Source organism: Topomyia yanbarensis, unplaced genomic scaffold, assembly GCF_030247195.1.
Source record: "Topomyia yanbarensis strain Yona2022 unplaced genomic scaffold, ASM3024719v1 HiC_scaffold_5, whole genome shotgun sequence".
NCBI lineage: Eukaryota > Metazoa > Arthropoda > Insecta > Diptera > Culicidae > Topomyia > Topomyia yanbarensis.
Window position 1 is genome coordinate 366,504 of NW_026683713.1, and position 20,763 is coordinate 387,266.

General features: G+C 40.4%; 1 protein-coding gene across 1 annotated transcript; it reads right to left on the minus strand.

Moving 5' to 3' along the window:
• Nucleotides 1-1,033: 1,033 nt before the first annotated feature.
• On the minus strand, nt 1,034-16,374 carry LOC131695715 (5'-3' exoribonuclease 2 homolog). The gene is made up of 4 exons (XM_058984211.1): nt 16,131-16,374; nt 13,775-15,719; nt 1,128-1,586; nt 1,034-1,059 (listed from the first exon to the last, which is right to left on the minus strand). The coding sequence occupies exons 1-4, from the start codon at nt 16,203-16,205 to the stop codon at nt 1,034-1,036; spliced, it is 2,505 nt and encodes an 834-aa protein (XP_058840194.1). The 5' UTR covers nt 16,206-16,374.
• Between the last annotated feature and the right edge of the window lie 4,389 nt (nt 16,375-20,763).

Genomic DNA, 20,763 nt, shown 5'->3' on the forward strand with positions numbered 1-20,763 from the left:
AATGGATAGTCTGGTGGCAAAGCTGAACACAATTTTTCCTACCCATACTACCCAGTGTTCAAATCTAACACATGCTCAAAAAAGGTAACCTGAACCTTAAGCTAAATAGTCAACTGTTTTTTTTCTTTCGTATTACAAACTGTAATTTTCCAATAAGTACAATGAATTTAATCTGCCCCTAATGTGTCCTGTATCGGCAATCGTTTGATGATGTAATTGTAAGGGGAATAACTGTATCTCAATTTGTTGAATGTCCGCAATAAAATTTAAAAAAAATTAGAGTAATAAGAACATATAACCATTATCCTATACTAGTTTTTAAGAAAAAAAGGATAAACTCAATGGATTTTTGCAAACATTACACATTCCATTAATAAGCGGGAAGTTAACTGAAGGTAAATAAAAGCACTAAAAGTCTAAAAACTTCTTCACTCATATAAACCTAAGCTTTATATTGACAACAGGCTTTCCAATAAAATTCCGAGTTGAAGAATGCTCCTATCATCTTCAAACTTGCGATTGTGTTACATTGTTTGTGATACTTAAAATACGGCATTGCCTTGGTACTACATTCCATTTCGGAACTTGACCTGCTATTTAGTCAGACTTCGCAGTCGATTCTTAGAGTACATGACACATGCAGGGCTAATGTGCTACGATTCTACTGACCACTAACAATCCCACATAAACAAAACAAAAATTCAGCTCAAACTTTTTTTTCCATTTTCAAAATTTCAACCAACAGCATTAATGTCACATAAATCTTTCAACCACAATTCACAAAACGTACTCAAGCCGGATTCCAAACTGAACGCACGTTTTCCCTCTTCCGAAACTCATCCCGTTTGAAAAGCACTGTGATTATAATTAACCGTCACACAGCAAAACGTGCTCTAGTACTTGATTCAACCCCCGCAAAGACCGGCTAACGGGAACAATCAAAACGGCAAGAGCCAAATTTTGTGCCGTCAACACGCAAATTGTCACGACCGCCACAAAGCTAAGCCCCAGCACTAGCTGTTCGGCCTCTTAGCTACTGCTGGCGTTTCAAAGCATCCCCTATAACAAGCACCACAGATAAAATCATTCAGCCTAGAAGTAACAAGTCAAAGTGAAATTAAACTCACCCCTGGAGAAATTGTTGTTTCCGCCTCTCTGGTTCATACCGGTTCCAGTATAGTGGTTCAACATTCGATGGCCAGCACTTCCTAAACCACCCCGATTTTTCCGTTGGCCGAATCCGACTACAGGTCCCTCATCTGCTCTCAACACCTTAGGCTGATCGCGAGCACCTTCCAATTTCCGAGATGGAAACACGAAACCAGCAGCATATTTCGGATCGAGAAATTTAACCGTCACTACCTTGTTTTCGCAGACTGGATGAAGGTCCGGTATAGGTGAAGGCATTACGCCATCCAGGGGGACGTTCTCCTTGGTAGGAATAATATTACACTGCATACTGTCTACCAGAATGGGAACCTCGCGCTCAAAGTCAACGTTGCCGTTGTACAGATTTTTAACCATTCGGTATGTCTCGGGTCCCGGTGACAAGTATAATCGGGCGAGGCCGTTCTCGTTTCGTAACCCTGGAAAGTAAAAAAAACGTAGTATTAGTTTTGATTTTATATTATTTGCTATAAGAATAGGATATATTAAAACGTTTCGAATATTCCATAATTTATGCATATGTTTTCAATTGTTATGTTTCAAATAAATCGCATACCGCAACATCTTTCGCGTCCAGAAATGTCTTTAAAATAATAAGAACCAGTTCAATTCAATTTATATGCTAAAGGTAACCATACCGAATTAGTTGTCATTGGTTTTAACTGAAACCACTGTAACATTTCATTAAAACTAATTATTCTTGCTCAAAAGTATTACGATTTTTACAAGAGCGGTATGGTAGTTATGGTAGTTACAATTCTAGCCAAACATATCAAATGGTCCGAAGTGAAAATGACAGTTTCTCTTTGTTTACTTTCTCTTTCGTTAATAACTCGTCCGTTTATATGTTTGTTCATTTACTCTTAGCATAATATGCTAATCGAAATCAGTGTTTTTCGATATATTCTGAAACAATATTGAAAAGTTTTATGCTGACGCCGTAATAATCGAAAGAAAAATTAAACAAAGAAAGACTCTCATTTGCACTTAGGACCATTTGACATGTTTGTCGAGAATCGTATCCATAAATTAAATATTTATTTCAAACCGGATTAATCACTCTTATGAAAATAAAGCTTTATTAATGATTTTGCGAGTGTTCTTGAAGCACTCTTAAAACCCTTCAATCAAATAAAACTATTTTTTTATCAAATGAACCAGATTTACACAGTAATGCTTGATAAAACTAATGCAGAACTTCAATTAAATCAATTTGCGTTTAGATTTGGAAATTAAATCCTGGTTTTGTGGCACTTAACAATATATAACAGTGTACGGTGGGCGGGCATAGCGTAGTTAGATAAGGAGGATAAGGTTGGAGTTTTTGTAACCCGAAAAGAAGCAAATGACTTCAAGGTGAAACCTCTATAATCGAACTAAAAATGTATATAGTGCATGTAATACTCACAAGTATATGAAAGTACTCAAAACATTGCGAAAGAAATTTTATATTGAACACGCTTTAATACCGCAAATTAGTAATTGGCTTTCGATTCTTATCGCAACTCATCATTTCTTAGCCCCCATACATGATTCAACAGTTATCATTGCACTCAGACATGACCACGAGTATTCCCCACGCACTGTGGATTAGTCCCTTGTTGGACAAATAAACACTAAACAAAGAAAAGAGTTTGCTCAATCCAATGGAATGTCAACTCGATTGGCATTACCCGGCGGTAAACGTGTTCCCTAACAATGCCATTAAATCAACGAACAGTTAATACACGACAAAGTACATGCATTTTTTTAAGAAAAATAAAAAAAAAACACTACTGCTTATTCGCAATAAAAAAAAGGTCAGAAAAAAATCATTGCATGACCAAGATGGCTCACCGTCAAAAAAAATGCGGTAAGACATGTAAACGTAAACGCCAGGTGTTATAGGAGGAGATTTTAGCATTTGCGCCGGGGCGTGGGGTAGCAGGCTGGCCAAAGCAAGAGGTTACAGCTTTTTTATATTCATTTCGTTTATTTGATACAAATACGTTAGCTTGGCGGTGCCAAATTCCTTTTGTTTTTACATTTTGGATATCTTAAAACTAGGAGGTTACAATGTTAAAATATTTTTTACAAAAGAAAAGAAAGTTTACAGCTATCTCAAGACTAGAAATAAGATTCAATTGATATACAAGAGGGGGAGTAATAGTATTTTACGAAATATTTTACAGTTATCTTAAAACTAACAATATAGTTTAGTACACAAAAGGAGGTTACAGCTTGTCGGAAGCCTAACGAAGCAGGATGTAAGGCTGTGCAACGAAGGTTTTGCGAGCACATTCCGTAAAGGCGGCTAAGAATTCATCACCGACGTAACGTTCTGATGAATTGGCGAATTAGTGAATAGTACACACATAGCAACCACCAGGCAATCTACTGTACCATTGATCGGTGAAACTGTACAGTAACGCGTGAGTGAGTGAGAACTGGCGAACGCAAAAGGAAAATAAAGCACTTCAACAAGGATCTTTTTGTTGAAACACTTCGTGCAGACAGTATCGCTCCAATTACGGATGTAGTTGGTTCTCCTAAAAGGTAGTCGCAGAAGAGTGTTAGTACGCAGTGTTCGAATGCACGCTTAAAGTTTCAGGCATTTTAGAATTGTAGAGCAATCCACTCTGGCAGAGAGTAAGTCCGAGACGAATAGGGCTCGATTTTGTCAATCCCGTTCTGGTAGTACGGATTCCAGACAGCTGAACAATATTCTAACGTCGAGCGGACCAAAGCGATTTAAGACAGCATGCCTCCCTAAAGTTTTTCGTTATTCGGAAGATGAACCTAAATTGTCTTGATACCTTATCTACGATGTTTGAAATATGTGGTTTGAACGTTAGTGCCGAATCCATGATGATTCCGTGATCCTTGACGTAATGGTGGTTGAGCATACTTCGCGCTGTCTGCCTAAAAGCCAGAAGACGTGTTCAAAGAGCAAGATCTGAGGCAGTTAGAGGAGAGCATAAGGTGGCATTCCGGGCGGCCAGAGCCCCTTTTAAGCGTAAGATAGTACTCAGCAAGTCTACCTTGCTGCCAAGTGTGCAGATAAGCAAAAGCCAGTCGACGTAGACGATGGAAATGATGGTGACAATCGGGTTCGCGGTTCAGGCGAGATCCGCTATGTGGTACAGAAGACCGCGATCATGGCTACAGAAATGTCTGGATGAAGGCTACTTCCTGGACATATGGAAGATCCAGAAGCTGGTGAGAAAGCCACCTAGTTATCCAGCATCGCAACGGCATATATGCCTGCTGGGTACTCTTAGTAAACGTCTGAAAAGGGTCATCCTCGACAGACTGGCGAATTACGCTAGAACTGATTTCAGTAAAGGATTTTAACGGTCGACGAAATCTGCTCGGTCATTGAGAGCGCGGAGCTTCGAAGCAAAAAAAAAAGAACAAACACTACTGCGCTGATCGATGTGAAGAACGAATTGAACATCTATCCAAGTTTTTACCGTAGCGTTGCGCAAAATGCGGGTTCCGAACTACCTGCAAGGTTATGAAAAGTTACTTTCAGAATCGAGTGCTGGTCTACGAGAGGAACCTGGTGCAAATGTCGATTAGTGTCATGATAGGAGTACTTCAGGGCTCCATACTCGGTCCAACGCTGTGAAATATGTTTTGTATTTAATGTATTTAATAAATATGTTAAAATATCAAATCTATTAATCTAGAGCTACCAATTCTATTTTCTCCAAAATCGAAGAACTCCTCTACTAAAGCGAATATGCGGATACACGATGTGAGCGGTTCATTGTATCCGAATGATGTTCTGTGGAATCTTGGATGCAACAGCGTTGTACTACGAGACGATCTGGATGGTGTTCGAAAATCCATTAATGACAATAGATGCGGTGCGTCAATATCTCCATTAAGCAGCTTTCCAACGAATAATGCTTGTTGGCTCTTCCTACATCGTTGCAGCGTGTCAAGTCCTAATAATCGACATCGATCAGAATACGGAGGCAGATTCAAAGGATCACGCCATGGCAAGTTTTTCAACGCCAAACGAATGAATCGTTTCTGTATGCGTTCAACCCTCAGGCACCAAGACGTCTGATGTGGACACCAAACCACAGAGGCAGTTTCCAGTATAAGACGGACTAAAGAACAGTAAAGTGCTTTCAGGCAATACAGATCGGTAAAATCCTTCGCAACCTTAGCGATGAACCCCAACTGACGAGTAGCTTTTGAAATAACGGCTGACCAATGAGCCTCGAATGATAACTTAGAATCCAACAGCACGCCTAGATCCTAAACTTGCTCGACTCTGGTCAGTACAACACCGTCAATGCGGTAGTCGAATACAATCGGTGTTGCAATACGATGGAATGTAATCACTACACATAAAACGAACAAATCCAGTAGTGCTTGAAGACGTTCGCAGTCCTCGATCGAATGCACAACAAAATATAGTTTTAGATCATCAGCATTAACTAACTTACATCCGCCCCGCACGAACAGTGTTACATCGTTGAAGAACAGAATAAACAACATGGGACCGAGGTTGCTACCTTGAGGAACTCCAGACGCGTTGGACAATGCAGTCGAAAAACAGGAGCCCACCTTTACACGTAATACTCTGCCAGTTAAATACGAGTTCAGCCAAGCCACCAATTGTACCGAAGCTCTGAGACGCGACAGTTTGCAAAGAAGTATTCGATGGTCGATTTTGTCAAAAGCAGCTTTCAAGTCAGTGTAAATTGCGCAAATCTGAGATTTGTTTTCAAACTGTGTGATGCATGTCGAGGTGAACTCCAATAAATTTGTCGAGACAGATCTTCCAGGCATGAAACAATGTTGTTCGAATAAAATGTAATTACGAGTGCTTTCTTGAATCATGGCGTTTACTATGATTTCAAATAACTTTGAAGCAGCAGACAGGCTAGTTATACCACGATAATTCCTCACGTTTCGTCGATCTCCGTTTTTGAAGACAGGCAACATTATGGATTGTTTCCAAATGTCGGGAAATTTCGCCTCAGCAAAAGAACGGTTGAAAATACAGCACAGAGGTTCTGTTAAATCGGCAATACAGTGACGAAATATTACTGCAGGAATACCATCAGGTCCAGGAGAGCACGATTTTTTCATTTTTAATGCAGCCGACCTGACTATTTCTGGCGTTATTGTAAACGTTCTTAGGTCAACCACATCAGCTGGGACGTCCAAAGCGGCCGACGCAGCTTCCTGTGACATCAGGCGAAAAAACGGAAGCAAAATGATTCGCGAACAATTCACAAGATGCTGCGTAGATTCGGTTTGGTCCAAGTACACGGTAGACGGCACTGATTCAGATTTCCGGTTGGAATTTATAAAACTGCAAAATCCTCTTGGGTTTCTCCTTAAACTGCTTTCGTCCTGAGTAGAGCGCTGCAACAAACCGTCGTTGAGTGCGGGAGAATGTTTATTACCATTAAAATACTCGCCTCTGATAGGAGCCTAATGGCCCCACCTTCCAAATTCAAATGCGTAATTATTGTAGCTGGACTGGAGTTGCTGTTCTCCTGACTCCGTCAGTTTTTTGGTTGGTTGACGAATTCACGAAATTTAACACCAGCCGGCCAGTTTGCCGCATCTAGAGCCTGTTGCTGAATAGCCGGATCAAGCCCAATTTTGAATGAAACGAATGTCATTTTGGAAACATCACTGCCCTTCGGCATGAAGCGAATGACGTCCACCGGCGCAGCCAAGTTCAGACAGCGAGAAACTAATTTTTGCACATCATATTAATTGGGTAGTGGATGTAGTTGAAACGTGATCGTTTCACGTCTACCTTTATATAGGGTTTCTACGTTGAATTATTAGCGTTTTAACATTAAATGTGTTTTTAGGTTCGTTCTTTCTGTATGGTGAATTCCTGTGAAGTGAAGTTGGGTGCAAATGGGTGCTTTATGCGCCATAAAGTGGCACAATTTTTGTGAAAATTGATCACACATAACAGGCAATATGGCCTATTATTGCATGGTGAGCGTATGTATATGTGGAGTGAGACCAATCATTCTCACTGCTCGCGATTGTGAGTACATTTTGCGATAGAGCGCAATTTACAAGAGCTATCCTATATAGTGATTACTGTGTCACATTAACCATCAATTTGTGCTTTGTGAGTGTACGTACAGATGGAGGTAGACCATCTGTTCTAACTACTCACTACTCGACTCAAAGAATGGGTTCTTGTATTTCGCATACTCAAACGTAAGCCGTGAAGCTTTTATTCCACTCTAATACTGTAGTGGTAAGGGTGCTTTAGTACTAGTTCGACTATTGGTAAATTGTGTCTGCTACAGTACCAATGTAAGAATGTTGTGGTAGGTCAGTCACGTTAGGTCGAATCGCAGTCTTTCTTTCTGTGATTTGGATGACTACTCATATAATCCCCTCCAAAGTGAGAATTTTGAGAGCTAGGCTCTAAAACCTCCGTAACCCCCAAATGCACAGTGGTAGTTTAAAATAGCCTTGCTTTTTTGACACCATCGCGTGATCGGGTTTAGCGTGAAGATCGAAATGGTATTTGTGTTTACCTGTACCTCCAAATCCGTCTGATATCAGAAAATGCTGGCAGATTACTCACAATCGAAAATGTAGATGTGGGTGCCGTCTACTCCAGATAATCTCAAATTGAGCTCAAATCTCTCATTGTCAAGAGAGATACATTTCCACATGTAGTGGTTTCATTGAATTGTGTTAGTGCGGTATCGGGTCCCAGGGTTATCCGTGTGAAATGAACCGTTCTTTTACTTCTGACTACGATCGACATCAGGTCACTTTCGGATTTTAATTATTATCGCATTGCAAATGGCGGCCCAGCAGCAAAGTGATCGTGAGTCCAACTCGGAACGTGACTTTGGTAAGACAAACGGCGGGCTATCAAACCAATCACCCGTTGCTGGATCGTTTTCAGCTTCGACTGACGATAATTGTCAGGATGATATTCCGGACGGCATTCCGCCAAAAGGAAAGCACCATGACAAGAATCGTAGGAAGAAGCTTAACCGTGCAAATGCGGACATTGGGAAAGGTTCTCCACCACTGCGCAATTGGCGTTTTCAAATTAGGCTGGAAAATGATGTATTCACTCCCGCTTTAAGATACGCTCTTTTGCGAGATCTTCACAGTCATCTCTATTCTACTCCACCTAATTTATTTGTTCCCAGCTTCAGGGGCTCAGGCTTAAGATTCGGAGCTCTTTGGTTTTCGCCAGAGAACGAGGAAAGTTGTGCCTGGATTAAGGAGAAGCTGGGAATAATCAATGAAAAGGCTGGAGTTTACAAGTTCGTAATTGAACCATACTGCTTGCATCAAAACAAGATATCACTCAATATACCATGGGATTCTATGGAAAAGTTGAGTGATATTGATGTTTTGAATCGACTGGCAGTACAAAATGTTAATATACAAGTTCGGAAGTGGAGGATTTTGAGATCCACACCAATCAATCCAGAACATCGCTTGATTTTCTGCGGTATTGATGACGAATCTCTGAACCTTCTAGAACAGCAAAAATTTCGGCTAAATTATGGTTTCCAAAAAGTTAATGCAAAGCCGCTCAGCAGAAGTACTGCTAACTAACCATTTAGTTATCTTTTCAATACCTCTCAGAGGGTGTTGGAATGTAATTGTATGTCTTATTAGACCATGTTTGATATCCTTTTGGGGGTGTCAGCTCTGAAGGTAATCTTTATTTGTCGTAATATTTTAGGCGCATACGAAAATTTCAATGCAACGAGCTTGCAATGAGCTAGGGGCTCCTTGAGAAAGGTTGATTATTCCTTAGGGAGTGAAGGATTAATTCTGTTTGAATGACAATATATCTTCGGGGGTGTTGTCGTTCTGTTATCTCAATATTCCCTCGGGAGTGTTGATACATCCGCTCACTGTTTGAATAAAAATTCCAAATCCCTCCAGGGGTTGGAAGTTTTATTCATGCTTTTGTGGCACCTGCAGATCGTTCAGCGTCCTTCCTGGTGTGCAGAATGTTCTGTTGTAATTGTTCTGTGTCGTTATTTCCCTTACCTCTTACCTTACCATTTCCCAATCCTTCCCATCAGGGAAATGATGAAAAAGCTGATCATGGCAAGGCACAAATCTCCAATCAACATGGGGAACGTGCCCTTTGAGCCAGTCGCTACTGATTCCTGATTCCACCGGCGCAGCCAAGTTCAGACAGCGAGAAACTAGTTTTTGCACATCATCATTTGTAATCAAAGGGTGAAGTCCAGATAAATATAACCAGAACTTTGGAGGTAAAACATCGGGTATAATAGATGGAACAGAAAGATCATTGAGATCAACGGTTTTGGTTCCAAGATCAGCTGTCGGAAGGATAATTTTACCGGAATCGCCACGACGGCGTTTTTGGTTTCGCCACGGCCATAAAGGCTTAGCAGGTAGAGGTCCAGTAGGAGTGTCGCTATTCGGTTTATTATCACGTGTTCCTCCCGTCATGATGTCCACTTTTTGACTGAGTGTTGTAACAAGACCCGATAGTAGTTGCACCTGAGCAGAAATATTATCCACATCAGCCGGTGGCTGTTACGCTTGCGAGTCAACTTTATAGGCACGGATACTTTAATACATTTAATACATTTCTGCAGGGAGTGCAGATAAACAGCGTGAAAATAAGAATCACAAAATCCACATCTAATCGGTTCCAAATCGTTGATGTCCAGCGTACACTCGGCGCATTGTTTTTTATGCATTAAATTGACCACTCTTTGCTGCTAATACTTGATAGTGCGTGATCAATCACTGCACTGCGCAGATTTTTGCTGGCTGATTCGGGATATCGTAGACAAAGGCGGGAGAAATAAACAGTTGAAACTGAGGCGGCAAATTGGTTCAACAAAATTGCGAATTTCTGCAAAATAATCCGCAGCTCAGCCAAAACTCCAGTGTCCAACTCGAACAGGAACAGTATTAAACTACACGTCGCAATTTTAAAACGATTTAACGGTCTAAAACACGGTTTAAAACTGATTAAATCAGAGACAAAATAAAACAACAAAAACAGGGTACTATGAGTTGTCAAATTGTATGTAGAAATTAGTGTTAACACTGGAACTGCTCCGGGGAGTTGAAATGGTCGGCTTTGCAGATAATCTCGTCCTTACAATAACCGCGAGACTCTGAAAGAAGTGGAGATCTTGACGGCAGAGACAATAGGTATCGTTGAAGTCTGAGTGGCTGATGTCAAGTTACAGCTTGCTTACCGCAAGACGGAAGCATTGCTGGGCAATAACTGTAAAAATCAAGCGTGTCAGAGAAAGGAAGGTGAACCCACAGACTCATTCCAAATGCGTTGGCGCATAGATAGATGCAAAGAAAACATGGAGAAGTGAATATCTATCTGACGCAATTTTTGTCCGATCATTGCTGCTTCCGGAAGTACCTGCATCGGTGTGCTTCGTCACCCGCATTTCCCGAAGTGTGTGAATGTGTAAGACACCGAAACAAGTGGTCTGCGAAGGACCCAGATTTGAGGAATTCCGAATGAGTATGTTCGTAATGACGAAGTCGATAATATAGTCGAAGAGAAGATGGGTGCGACGGCGAACATACCTGGGCTGCTGTTAAAAGAATAATGATGCGGATACTCTCCGATCTGCAGAAGAAGTAGCGAAGGGATCAATAAAGTAGAGCCGCCTTAAAACAACAAACCGGCTTCGGAAGAAATTTCATCAGACCGGACCGACATCAGCATCCTACCGATTGGCCCGTGAAGGTAACTTGAAGCAACAGAAGAATCGGTTCCAGGAGCCTCCCGTCGGTGTAATCTAAGTCAATCGCCGGGAATGAATGAGTGATATGAGACGCAATAATGGATTCGAATCATCTGAGCGCCAGCGTACCAGAAGTACCATATAGCCAGACAACCACTCCTCTCGAGAGGGAATCTTCACATGGAATGTCCTGTAAGAAAAACTACATGTGAATGTAATATAGCTGGGAGCAAGAATATCTTTACCCCATATAAGCATTTGTGACCATAGTCGTGCATGACTGGTAGAGAAATCAACATGGTTACTGTTCCGAAGCATATAGTGCTTCTTGTTTGAGGTGTATGTGTAATGGTTTGACATGAAAAAGGGCCTCAAGGGAGTTGTGGTGAAAGCACCAGCCAACGCCACCTCTCCCCTCTGCCACCACACAAGACATGTATTGGACGTACAATATTGTCGTGAAAAACCAATAGGTGCATTTAGGTTTGAGACCGCAGAACTTTCCAAAACATCGTCTACACTGCCACTTAATCTGAGCACACGAATTTAGTTTAGAATTCAATATAACTCCAACGTATGCGACTTGATCTGCACACAGTAGCTCAGAATCAAAGAGCTACAAGGGACGAATCCCGGTTGTTAATCGTTTCTTCGTCAAAAGAAGCACTGAAGTTTTGTTTGGGTTAACTGATAATTTAACTTGTCGACACCACTGTTCAACAGCTCGTAATGTTCGGCAACCAGGTTCCATAACAAAGGTGACAGAACGCCACCCTAAGAACAACCGCAAATACTCAACTTCCGTATTACTACCTGTCTCAGTGACAAGCCAAAAATGCGGTTACTAAACATTGCGTTTATCCAACCCGAGATCCATGCAGATGCCCCATGACTGCGCGTCGCTTCCAGAATAAACTGGAAGGACACATTGTCGAAAGCACCCTCAATATCTAGGAATATACCTAAGCTAGATTGCTTGAGCGAGAAGGCCTGTAAACAACATCGTGAAGCAAAGTGATCGTGGATTTTTCACACTGATGTTGCATTTTGTGCAGTGGATATTCAACTAAACTAACGTTCCTGATTAGATGATCGACTATCCGTTCCAAAACTTTTAGAAGAAAAGAACTTGCTGATAGACTTCTTCATAGCTTGAGTGCCCACCGTTGGGAAGCTGGTAAGCACAATATTTTTCAAGATAATATCAAATTCTTTTTACAGCAGCATGGGAAAGATTCCAGGTGCTTTGTATGACGCAAACGGCCTACTTGACCGATTCAGTGGTAACCAATGTGCATGCTGACGCCCACGAGTCCGAATCACCAAAATCAGATCTCTAAACAGTGTTCAGTTACGAATCGATATAACCAGGAAAGTGTACGTCGAAGAGACAATTAAGGTTCTACTGAGAAAGCCTCGTAAAGCGGCCATCTTTGAACCCCCTTAACAATTTTAACCATAGCCGGGGTCGCATGACACTATGGAAATGGGGTTCCCTGTTTGGTGTCTTTTTACAACCGGGACAGGTGGTCCGTAGTAGAGTTCTTAGCCGGTTGAAACAATCACTACCGACACTGCCACAGATGATCGACCGACCGGCAGTGACAAGTGACAACCATGTTAGTCGCCAGATAAAAAGAGTCTTGTGACTGCGAATAGGACTTCCTTTGGTCTGCGCAGTCAACTAAATTCTACAGTCTACAGATATGCACAAATCATATTCTACCTAAATCGCCGATATTCCCTGTTGCTACGAACGACCATGAGGCATGGCTGTTGAAAGCAGCATACTATCGATAGTTCGTTGTGCTGCCCTGAAAACATTTAGTTTGGCAAATTCGAAATCGCAATCGAGTGCAAATTGAAGCACTTAGCATTTCAAAGGCTACCTACTTTTTATGGGTGCTCGGTATTACCGGAAATGAATCGACTAAAGCAGGTACTGCAACTGATTTCGTTGGTCCAGAACTAGATTTACCACTGCTTATTAGTGGATAAAACACAAGGTATACCTTCGGGCTGTATACGAACCTGCGTACCAGCTACGTAGCTTGCAAGCTTGTGAACAGCCACTTTTATGTTGGATGTGAGTCCGAAAATGTAACACATATTGTTGCATTTTTTCAAGCCCAATTGCCGCTTTCTAGTCAGTGTACTGTCTCGACATTTTAAACTTAACTATCACACGGATACTGTTAAGCCTGCAGAGTATTATTCAACTGATCTGAGTGAATCCGATTACGGAACTTCATATCATTTAATATGTAACTGCCCTGCAGTTAAGCAATTGCGTACTCGGACTTTTGATTTACCATACCTAGATGAGGCTAAGTAGAGATTAGCTCCCTTTATGTAGGTTCGTCTATGTATGGTGAACCAAATCGCATAACTGCAGGGGAGCTCAGGAACATTTCATTTGTCAAAAGCTCTAGGCCTTGTCGGTAGGGTTTACCCAGGAGTGCAAAATCTTTCTGTTTACTGTTTTGTGTTGTCATTTTTCATTTCTCTACCTTGTCATTCACCTCTCTTACGGTTTTCATCAGGAAAATGAGACGACATGGCAAGGCATAAATCCAAATATGGAGAACGCGTCCATCGAGCCAATTTATACTATTTTTTAAATGATACTCATGGGTCATGACATAGCACTAACAAATCTAGCAAATGGTCCAATGAGCAAATTAGAGCCTCTCTTTGTTTTTATCGCGTAACAATTCGGTCGCTTTCATGTATGCTTCATAGCTTTAAGTATAAAACTTTTCATTTGTGCTGACAAATTATTGGATCGTTTTATGGGCCGTATAAACAAAAGGAACAACAAACGAAGGAAGGCTCTCATAAAACTATTTGAATTTCGCTAAAAAATATTACAAAGAATTTCTACTCACGTTCCTCCTGCGTCAGCTGCGGTACTCTTGGATCGGTTGCCTTGAATAATCGTTTCTCGTCCACAAATGGCAGCAGTGCAACTCCCTGCCAGGCAAACTTTTTACCGTTCAAATCGATATGAAAATCGATCGGATAAAAATCAATAATCGGTGACCTTGGATCAACCATCAGCTCTGCGAACGGAGCCGGAACGTGACTTCTGCTGGCTGCAGGAAATACTCCCATCAGTTGCTGCAGTGGCTTGAATGGTGTACCGAGATCGAAGTGGGTATTGACATTAGAAAGTCCCTTGAAATCCGATGCAAACGGGGCATAGTGATAGGGAAAGTACCATTCCCAGCTGGCACAGCCCTGATAGTAGTACTTAAGTACCCAACACAATCCACGAACGTATTCCCAAGCAACGGTTTCCCGGAACTTTATATTGTTGGGCATGACGTCGAATTTAGACTCGTAGTATCGGTCTTTAAAACCATCCTCCCAGAGCCGAACCTCATCGGGGGCTTCCGCTTCCTCGTCGGCGGTGTTGTGGCTAATGGGCTCTTCAGCTTTGCGTTTTTGTCCTCGACGATTTTGATCGTTGTTGGTATCATTTTGCTGCTGTTGTTGCTGCCTATTTCCTTGCATTCGAAAATTAGCCGCTTCTTGGCGTGGATTTACAATTGCCTGTGGAGTGATGCCCCTTCCAAGTGGCGTCGGGGCAAATTGAGAATTCTTCATCTGATCAAAACAGGGCCTCTGCTCACGCTCCTTTTGCATTTTCATTCGTTTGTTGCGTTCTTTAAAACGATCTTCAGTTACTTTGCGGTTACGGAAAATTTCATCCTCCGCATAACCCAGATCGGTCATAATCAACTCGACCCGATCCACTGTGACGCTCCCGGAATCCGTCATGTAGCCCTTAGTCTTGTATACACACTTTTTGTATAGCGTGACCAGACGATCGATGGCGTCCTCCCGGATTTCCAAACTAGGAAGATGCGGCAAGAAATCGTTTCCAACGAAAAAACACATAAACACCCAATCATCAACTACACGCTCAAAGTCATAAGGAAACGGAAGATTCGGCATCTCGAGTTCCTTTTGTAGATATTCCTTTAACACGTTTAACCTTACGAAAATAAACTGAGTTTCTTTTCCTGGGGGAGGCGGAGTTCTATTTAAATCTCGTTCAGATTGCAACCCAACGCAGTTTTTCATCTCGTGTCCCATCTGTTGACAAATATCGCAGGGCCGCTCTTGGTTTGGTAAGAACTCCTCTCGGATGATAGTGAAGTGTGTCTCGTGCGTTGCTAGACCCAACATAATCAAATCGGCATCAGCACCACAAAGGACGTGATGCGTGTTGGGATCGTGATCTGGTTGAGCTCTCTGCTTCCTAATATAGTCCATAATTTTGTGTTCTCCCTCTCCGGGAACGTTTGCGTCTGACAGAATAACCTTTAGTCCCTTCCATCCTGGATTGTTATTCATTCGATCATGGACGAAATACTGCAAACACTTGCTCAGACGGTCCATGAAAGGTGTCCCGGGGGTGATGCAGTTGGAATCGAAATGTGCTCCCTTCTCCTTCTCCGGGGGAAGTATGCAGCCCTTTGAAGCCAGTTCTTGTCGAATTCTTATTATTTCTGCAGCCTTTTCGGCCGATTCTTTAGAGGCTCGAAAACGTCGCGATCGTTGTTGGTTCATTTTTGCCCTTGGCGCAACACCGTCAATGGCCATGTACAGGAGCTTTCTCGGACGGACAATATTCATCAGCCGGTCAATGCATTCGAAGATAGCTATCATCATTTCGTCCTCGTTCTTCGGAGCCGGTTTGTCCTCCGGATGCGTGCATGGATGGATAATACCGTTCATGTCCAGATATAGGTTGTCGAATTCTACCTTATTGGGGTTTGGTTTGGTCATGTCGTCGTAGAACACGTTACCCTCGCCATCCTGGCCCTGTAGGAGAAATGGGTGAAACGTTGATGAAACTCGGCAACTTTCCTTATAGTTATATTTGTAATTTATTATTATTTAATCGCTCGGTATCCTGTTGGTTTTACCATTACTCAGGTCAAGGATCACATGAAAACATACAACAGTGCACTTTTAAATTTGGATGCTTGTTTTAAATATCAGTAGTTAGTTTAAACTGTATATTGTATAAATTACAACATTTCAGCAGAGGATGTCAGGTTAAGAAAGATGATAAAATGAGATTATGCATTTGATGCTTAAAGATAAATACCGATTTATAGTTTAGTTATCAAACCTACAGTACCAATGAAAAATGTATTGGTACTCTAGTTTTTAAAATCAAGTGTTTGTTTCATTCAAAATAGTTGAGGCAAAAAGTCGTGGCCATTTTACCTTTTGCTCCACGCATTCGACAATGACCGACGGATATTTCCGCGATAACCAGCGGAAAAATGCTGGTACTCCCATTTGGATACAGTCGTAGTTTTTCTCGGCAGTGTATCGGTGAACTAATAAACTGACTCTATCTCGAAAATTCAATCGAAATTCGGGAGAAAGAACAATTTTTCACAGAAGCAAAACAAAATTTCCCAAAACGGTGGCGAAACTGCAATCGCTCCTCGCTGACGCGTTGACATTTTCATATTTTTGACAGTAACCTATAAGGACGCAACCGGCATACCGCTGTAGCACGCAGCCATTTAGAAAGATGGATTCTGCATATCTGATATCGACTAGAGCACTCTAGTTAGAGTGCGGCCAAGAGGCCATGACGTATCCAAACCAACATGAAATTTGACGTATTTCAAATTCCATGTTCGTTTGGATACGTCATGGCCTCTTCACGCTCATTGATAGTAACTTAAATTTGAGTGGCTTGCCACTCAATTTCATAAAAACTGCACATGGTCAAAAACTGAGTTCGCCTCGTTTACTCAGTTTTGAGTTTTGGATGCAAATGTCAAATGTGAGTACATTTTACTCAAAAAGCAAATTTGAAAAATAATCATTCAGTATTTTTAATATTATTACAAAGAATCTCACCGATATTTCAAGTATCCTTTACCTGTTCATCCAGAAGCTAGCGATGTCTGGAAATATAATCCGACGACGTTTCTTCACATCTCTTTTATACCAATCGGTACATTGTAGAACTAGCAGAAACTATAAAAACACGAATAGAAGTTAGATTAGAATAAAAACAAAACTCAGAGAAACCTACCTTTTAGTTTTCTGAATGTTCTGCTTCGACTCTACAGCTACTAGGTCCGAGGATTGATCTTTTATTAATGTTTTAGACGATGTCGAACTCCTCGCACTTTTTCTTGAAGATAAGTAATTTTTTCACTCAAAAATTTAAAAATGAATGGTTATTCACCAGCTGAGTTAACTCTACTCAAATTAAAACTCATTTTTTGACATATTGCGTCTATTTTTCAAATTGAGTGCTCTGAACTCAAATTTTGAGTAGTTTTGAATGAGCGTGTTGGCCACACTCTAACTAGAGTGCTCTAATATCGACAATAAATCAACCAAAAGGGCCTAAATCAACTAGATCGATTCTCGAGTTCGAATAATAGATTTGTTCCAGTATTGAGATATCTGACGTTTAAAATACGCACACTGAGATCTCGCACTTATATACTACCGCCCTTCCCTTAAGCCCATAAGCGGTTTGTTTTCCTCCCAATTCGCAGTGCAAATGATTTGTTTTCCTCCCAATTTAAACGTCAAAACGGCACAATACCAACGCAGCTGGATAAGTCAATTGAGATATCTGACGTTTAAAATACGCACACTGACTTCTCGCATTTTTATACTACCGCCCTCCCCTTAAGCCCACAAGCGGATTGTTTTCCTCCCAATTTGCAGTGCAAATGATTTGTTTTCCTCCCAATTTAAACGTCAAAACAGCACAATACCAACGCAGCTGGATAAGTCTATACCAGGAAAAATTGGAAGTACTATATAGGGTAACCAAGCTAATTTGGACTCCTACATATTTTGGACCCTGGTAATGTATTTGCCTCCTACACTGCCAAGTTTCTCTGCATTTGTTTGGTTTGATGCAGCAATTATATTCCTTGGGTTGTCTATTAAGTGTCAATATCATTAATTCATCTCTAATTGTTTAAAATTAAATAGAATCCACAGTTTTAAAAAATATCATCGAAAACGTTTCATGTTTCAACGATAGCCAAGAGGAACCGGTGGAAATGATACATTTTCAAATTGGATTTAAATGCACAATTACAATATTTTTATCGATTCAATTAGTTTGTCTGATTTGGTATTATGCATGTTACGTGTTTGAAAAGGTTTCTTCGTAATGTTTTATCTAAAAAATCTTAAATAAATGGTGTCCACAATATGTTTTAAAAAATTGATATCAACTTCTTTTGGACACCCCTCGATTTTCTTTCTTGACAGCTATTTGTTTATCGAGTTAGAATAATCAAAAAGTGAAAAAATTCGTAACGGTAGGTTGCCTGCTCTTTTTGGTCAAATTATTTAAAAATGTTCAAACCAATGGATGTCGAAAATCAAACGATTGAGGAACATTTCATTGAAGAGCATAATATGACAAAAGAGGAGACTTCTGAAATCCATGTTGAAGAACATTTGTAGTTCGAATTTGTTGAATTCGACGAGCTATATGTTGACGAATCTAAGAGACATTTCACAGCTAAATAAAGATAATAAGAGTGTGCTTGCTGAATTCCTAGAATCGCATGAAACACTCACACGAACAGAAACATCACGATTCAAGCGACGTAGTGCTGCTGTTTTAACATTGAGCCGAACAGTTGAATACCACAAGGCGAAAATTGAAGAAAAAAGGAAAGTAAAGGAAAAGAAACAAAGAAAAACTGAACTTAGAAAGAAAAACAAGAAACCACCTCGTAAACAAAAGAATAAAAAAGTAATATTTAGTACAAGAAGATTCCTGACGAACTTTGAACCTTGATTTATCATCCACTTGAGGATGTTACTCCATAATACTGCTACAGATGAATTGTTACACGAAATATATTGTTGTAAACTCTATTGCATAACATTTAATGCTACTTTGTTAAGTCTGCAGTAACCTAATTGTACCGAAAGTTTTTTTCTATTCCTTAAAATGATAGAACTAAAAAAATACTTCATGCAGTCAGCCTTCCATATAAAAATTAATGTGCCATTTTTGATTGGCAGTCACTGATTTGCTTATGTTCTTCTTTCATGCATTAAATATACTGCAAAGAGAACGAGTCAGTTTAGTAGAAAAAACTTCACTGTTTCCAAAATATATTCAGTCACATTCAGTGTATCCAAAATATGCTTGGAACACTATCCAAATTAGTGTGGATGGGTCCGAAATGTGAAAAATTCATGCTGTGAAGAAATGTCATTTTCGAGTATATGTCAATGTATAAAACATCCATTGACAGTTTACTTTCAAGAACAATAATTTTGGAGCAGACTCGTGCCTGTATTGCATTAAAAAAACATAGGCAAGCAAATATTTTTTGACGTTCACGTAATTTCACTTCCTCTAGGGGTCCAAAATTGGTTGGTTACCCTACACTGAAACAAATCCAAACGTTAATTCTATTTGCTTCAAACCACTTTAAATCCATATGAAGAAGAAATGCTAATGTTATTACGCGCACACATACCTTCTATATGTCAACTTTATAACCTATGTATGCGCACACATAAGTTATATGTGCCTTATAGTTATGTATTGTGAATGTAAGATTAATATGTCTTGAAAATACACACATTAGGTTTATGTGCCAGGAAATAGTGTTTATTTGCGTCCGCTAATTGCAAAAATCTATGTGTAAAATCAATAGGCATAACGTTTAAATTTTTTTGAGTGTAGTACTTTGCTGGGATAACTCTCAAAAATGCTAAACCATGTGACTGAATCTACTACTAAGGAAAAGTGTGAAACGAGGACGCGTTTACATTTTTATGGACAATCAATTGAAAATTATTCTGCAGTTTTAAGAGTTGAACCTTGAATTGAACTTATATTAGGCTATTCGCAACTCTAATGTAGTCTATATGGGCAGTTCTATTTTACATCACCGATAGAGTGGTCTGGGATTTTCCATGTAACACTGAAGTCCGACCCCTCGATGCACACGGTTCACCGTCAGAGTGAAAGATCGACAATAATTTGAAGCGAAGCTTTACGCAGCTGTCAGCGTCGATCTAGGTGGCGTTTCCACGACAATATTTGTTGTTATAAATAATGAACCGATCTTTATTTCAGTTGAAAATCTAATTTCACAAACCTTCTGATTTGCTTGGTAAAATTAGTTGTAGTGCATATTTTTTGTCATAGCGGTAGTCTATAATTATCTAATCAGTACCTGGAAAACTCAAATGTCAAAGAAGGAAGCAAGTAATGTAACCCTTCACGATAACAACCGTTCCACAGTCGGAACATTACATATACAGAGAATTTTCGCAACATTGTTTATTATGTAGGTATCCATGGCACTTTATCAACGCATTTAAGTGTGAAATTCGACGCATTCGACGCCAATCAACGAGAGAATAGCAAAAGCACACTTTTACTAGGTTCATTGGTTCACGGTTGCTGAAACATAATTTTGCAATCGTTTGTATAGAACCTAGTAATCTTGAGTTTATCTTTGTTTGTACCTGCATTATTGGTTTATTGGATTGTTGTTTTTGGTTTATCTGTCGGTGGCTGCTTGTTAGAGTTGGCTGTAGTAGATGTGTTTTGACTAGTTGCTTTAGTGCATGTTTTTCCGTAGTGGGCTGTATGATTATAGAATTGGCATGTTGGGGTCTGCCCGGGATATGTGATTAGCGTTGTTTGCTTATAGGTTACGCCTTCCCTCGGTGATTTGCATTCGATAGTCATGTAACAAGGTATTGGTTTAGTCACTCGCATTCTCACAATACGAACGCCGTTGGGAATGACGGTGAAAAAATTTCTCCAGGTTATAGATTCTACTTCTCCATGTTGCGACATGATTCGTTTGATGCAATCGTGCTTAGT

Bases quoted from the DNA above. Each gene is read 5' to 3' on its own strand.
- LOC131695715 (XM_058984211.1), bottom strand. From the start codon at position 16,205: ATGGGAGTACCAGCATTTTTCCGCTGGTTATCGCGGAAATATCCGTCG. The intron at 15,720-16,130 runs GTAAAATGGCCA...TTTCTCCTACAG, and splicing joins TCGAATGCGTGGAGCAAAAG to GGCCAGGATGGCGAGGGTAA. The intron at 1,587-13,774 runs GTGAGTAGAAAT...TTTACTTTCCAG, and splicing joins GCAGCTGACGCAGGAGGAAC to GGTTACGAAACGAGAACGGC.